Source organism: Pangasianodon hypophthalmus, chromosome 22, assembly GCF_027358585.1.
Source record: "Pangasianodon hypophthalmus isolate fPanHyp1 chromosome 22, fPanHyp1.pri, whole genome shotgun sequence".
NCBI lineage: Eukaryota > Metazoa > Chordata > Actinopteri > Siluriformes > Pangasiidae > Pangasianodon > Pangasianodon hypophthalmus.
Genome location: NC_069731.1, coordinates 20,542,921 through 20,545,420, shown reverse-complemented (window position 1 = coordinate 20,545,420; position 2,500 = coordinate 20,542,921). Strand labels below are relative to the sequence as shown.

Sequence of the window (2,500 nt, the reverse complement as noted above, 5' to 3'; positions counted from 1 at the left end):
AGGCGCAGAAAAGTGGCGCAAAATATAAATACACACACACACACACTCACACACACACACACTCACACACACACACACACACACACACCTCCTCTGACTACACGACTGAACACACACACACACACACACAGAGATCAGGATGCTGAAGAATGTGAATGGATTTTGTAGTTATATTAATTTAGTGTTTATTCTATAATTGAATAAACAGCACATAAGGGGTTAAATCTGCACTGCATCTCGTGTGTGTGTGTCACTACCACACTAACACACACACACACACACACACACACACACACCTCCTCCTCTCTGCTATAATGCACCAAACGTTGTCCTGACCTTCTCCTCTGCTTTTTGTCCTCGGGGATCAGGAGCTGCAGGCTCTGCGCAAAGCCGACGCAGACGAGCCGGGGGAGGAGCAGACGGAGCTGCAGACGGAGCTGCAGACGGAGCACGCTCAGAAGAAGGAGGTGGAGCAGAAGAGGCTTCAGTGCAGTGTGGAGCAGCAGCGGAGCTGTAGGTGCCGAGAACAGCAGGAGAACCGTTACGCCGCGCAGGTAGAACACGATCACACGATCACATGATCACACGATCACATGATCACACACTAACCAGCTGTTTTTCCCTGATTGTAATTAATTAACGATTTAATCTTCCAGAACAGATGAAAAAGAACGACATACAGAAAATAAAACCTAAACCTGCCCGACACCTCGCCCTGTGAACGAGCTGTTACCGTAGAAACGACAGCGTATTAGAACGAGCGCATTAGTATACAGTAAAGCTGGGATTTGCAGCTGCACTACTGTCAGAGCTGCTGTTATAGAAAACTAATCAACACCTTCTGACCAATCACAGTCCAGCGTTCAGCAGCAGCAGCAGCGCGGTGTTTTAACTGAGATGATGCACCTTCACTGCGTTTATTTTACACAAACTGGACACGAAGTCGCCATTTCTGAAAGTTGCTCTGTGATGATGATGATGATGATGTGGTTGTTTTTGTGTTGTCATGGTGACCGTTCCAGTCATCTCTCACATTTTATATTTCATATTTGGGCCACTACTGCCCCCCTCCCCACTACTGCCCCCCTCCCCACTACTGCCCCCCATTACTGCCCCCCTCCCCACTACTGCCCCCCTCCCCACTACTGCCCCCCATTACTGCCCCCCTCCCCACTACTGCCCCCCATTACTGCCCCCCTCCCCACTACTGCCCCCCCTCCCCACTACTGCCCCCCACTACTGCCCCCCTCCCCACTACTGCCCCCCTCCCCACTGCTGCCCCCCCACTACTGCCCCCTGCTGGCTCTCATTAACAGTGTCTTATTCTTCTTCTTATTATTAATATTATTATTATTAATGTGTTGTACATTAATATGTGAGGACTTGTTTCTTGTGTGTGTGTGTGTGTGTGTGTGTGCGTGTGTGTGCGTGTGTGTGTGCGTGTGTGTGTGTGTGCGCGTGTGCGTGCGTGTGTGTGCGTGTGTGTGTGCGCGTGTGCGTGCGTGTGTGTGTGTGTGTGCGTGCGTGTGTGTGCGTGTGTGTGTGTGTGTGTGCGTGTGTGCGTGTGTGTGTGTGTGTGTGCGTGCGTGCGTGCGTGTGTGTGTGTGTGTGTGTGCGTGCGTGCGTGTGTGTGTGTGTGTGTGTGCGTGTGTGTGCGCGTGTGCGTGCGTGCGTGTGCGTGCGCGTGCGTGCGTGTGTGTGTGTGTGTGCGCGTGTGCGTGCGTGCGTGCGTGTGTGTGTGTAGCTGCTGGAGCTGCGTCAGAGGCTGGACCGCGCTGAGGAGGACCGTGAGGAGCTGCAGGAGGAGCTGCGGCGTGAGCGTGAAGCTCGGGAGAAGCTGGAGAGGATCATCTGTGAGCTCCGGCAGCAGATGAAGGAGTCGGTTCCTCCGTCGGCTCTCGACAGCCCGCTGTCCACCTCCTCCAGCGACGTGCTGCTGTCTCCTGCACCGTAACGCCGCTCTCACACCCGCACATTTCACTCACGTCTGCGTTTCCCACGGACTGTTCCTCAAGAACGTTACGTTTTCATCAGCGCACTTTGTTATTTCTGTGGACAAATAAAACAAAACAAACAAACAAACAAACAAACAAAAATATATATCCTGGAGTTTTTTTGTGATAAAGAGCATTAACTGCTTTTTTATGTCACTTTTTTTTGAGTATGCAAATTTTCATGCATGTATATGACCCCTGTGTGTGTGTGTGTGTGGTGTGTGTGTGTGTGTGTGGTGTGTGTGTGTGTGTGTGGTGTGTGTGTGTAAAACTCTCACAATTAAATTCTCAGCGTTGATTATCTCGTGCGCTGACTACTGCTACAAAAAAAAAAAAAACCTAGATTTCACATTTTTTAAAAAATTGTAATATGTGCTATTGTTTATTAAAATAAAGTATTTATTATATTGTTTTATTGCTAGATGTTATTGTGAGCAAAACTTTATTAAAAAAACACGCTTATAGGTATAGGTACGCTAATTTTTAAGTTCATCATGTTTTCAGAC

At 49.2% G+C, this 2,500-nt stretch overlaps 1 protein-coding gene across 2 annotated transcripts in view; it reads left to right on the top strand.

The window, feature by feature from the left end:
* skilb (SKI-like proto-oncogene b) overlaps nucleotides 1-2,500 on the top strand; it is a 20,425-nt gene that overhangs the window by 16,928 nt on the left and 997 nt on the right. For both annotated transcript variants that reach the window (XM_053228047.1, XM_034298170.2), the window contains exons 7-8: nucleotides 369-554; nucleotides 1,745-2,500. The exon at nucleotides 1,745-2,500 is cut by the window's right edge and continues 997 nt beyond it. In XM_053228047.1, coding sequence (XP_053084022.1) covers nucleotides 369-554; nucleotides 1,745-1,954 — 396 coding nt within the window. In that variant the 3' untranslated portion in view covers nucleotides 1,955-2,500. The remainder of the gene's footprint in view (nucleotides 1-368; nucleotides 555-1,744) is intronic.